The 340-nt window shown below is 67.6% G+C and overlaps 1 protein-coding gene across 1 annotated transcript in view; it reads right to left on the bottom strand.

Moving 5' to 3' along the window:
- Positions 1-186: 186 nt before the first annotated feature.
- Positions 187-340, bottom strand: part of LOC104499471 (carnitine O-palmitoyltransferase 1, muscle isoform-like) — a gene marked incomplete at both ends in the record, with an annotated part of 1232 nt that continues 1078 nt past the window's right edge. Inside the window, one exon of the mRNA XM_010142981.1 lies at positions 187-322. Within this exon, the coding sequence (XP_010141283.1) occupies positions 187-322 (136 nt within the window). The remainder of the gene's footprint in view (positions 323-340) is intronic.

The raw sequence follows: 340 nt of genomic DNA on the forward strand, positions 1-340 counted from the left end.
GGAATTAGATCATCTGCCAGAGGTGGGGACCTTCCCGAAGCAAGAGGAGCACTGTGAGGGCTGAGGACCTCCCCATGGGGTGGGACCCCAGGGAAAGGGAGGTGTGCGGGAAGGGGTCAGGAGGGCGGGCTGGCTCCCAGGGCTTGGTGGGTGGGGGCTGCGTCCCGGTGCAGGGGCATCGCTCACACTCTGCCGGATGTCCTCCATGCTGCGCACGAAGGCGGTGGCCTCGGCCGTGCAGGACCTCACTGTCTCTGTCCGGCCCTCGCGGAACAGCCGCGTCATGGAGGCCTCGTACGTGAGGCAGAAGCAGCCCTTGTCCTGCGGAGAGGCGGGCCAG

This window comes from Buceros rhinoceros, unplaced genomic scaffold, assembly GCF_000710305.1.
Source record: "Buceros rhinoceros silvestris isolate BGI_N320 unplaced genomic scaffold, ASM71030v1 scaffold31379, whole genome shotgun sequence".
Classification (NCBI taxonomy): Eukaryota; Metazoa; Chordata; class Aves; order Bucerotiformes; family Bucerotidae; genus Buceros; species Buceros rhinoceros.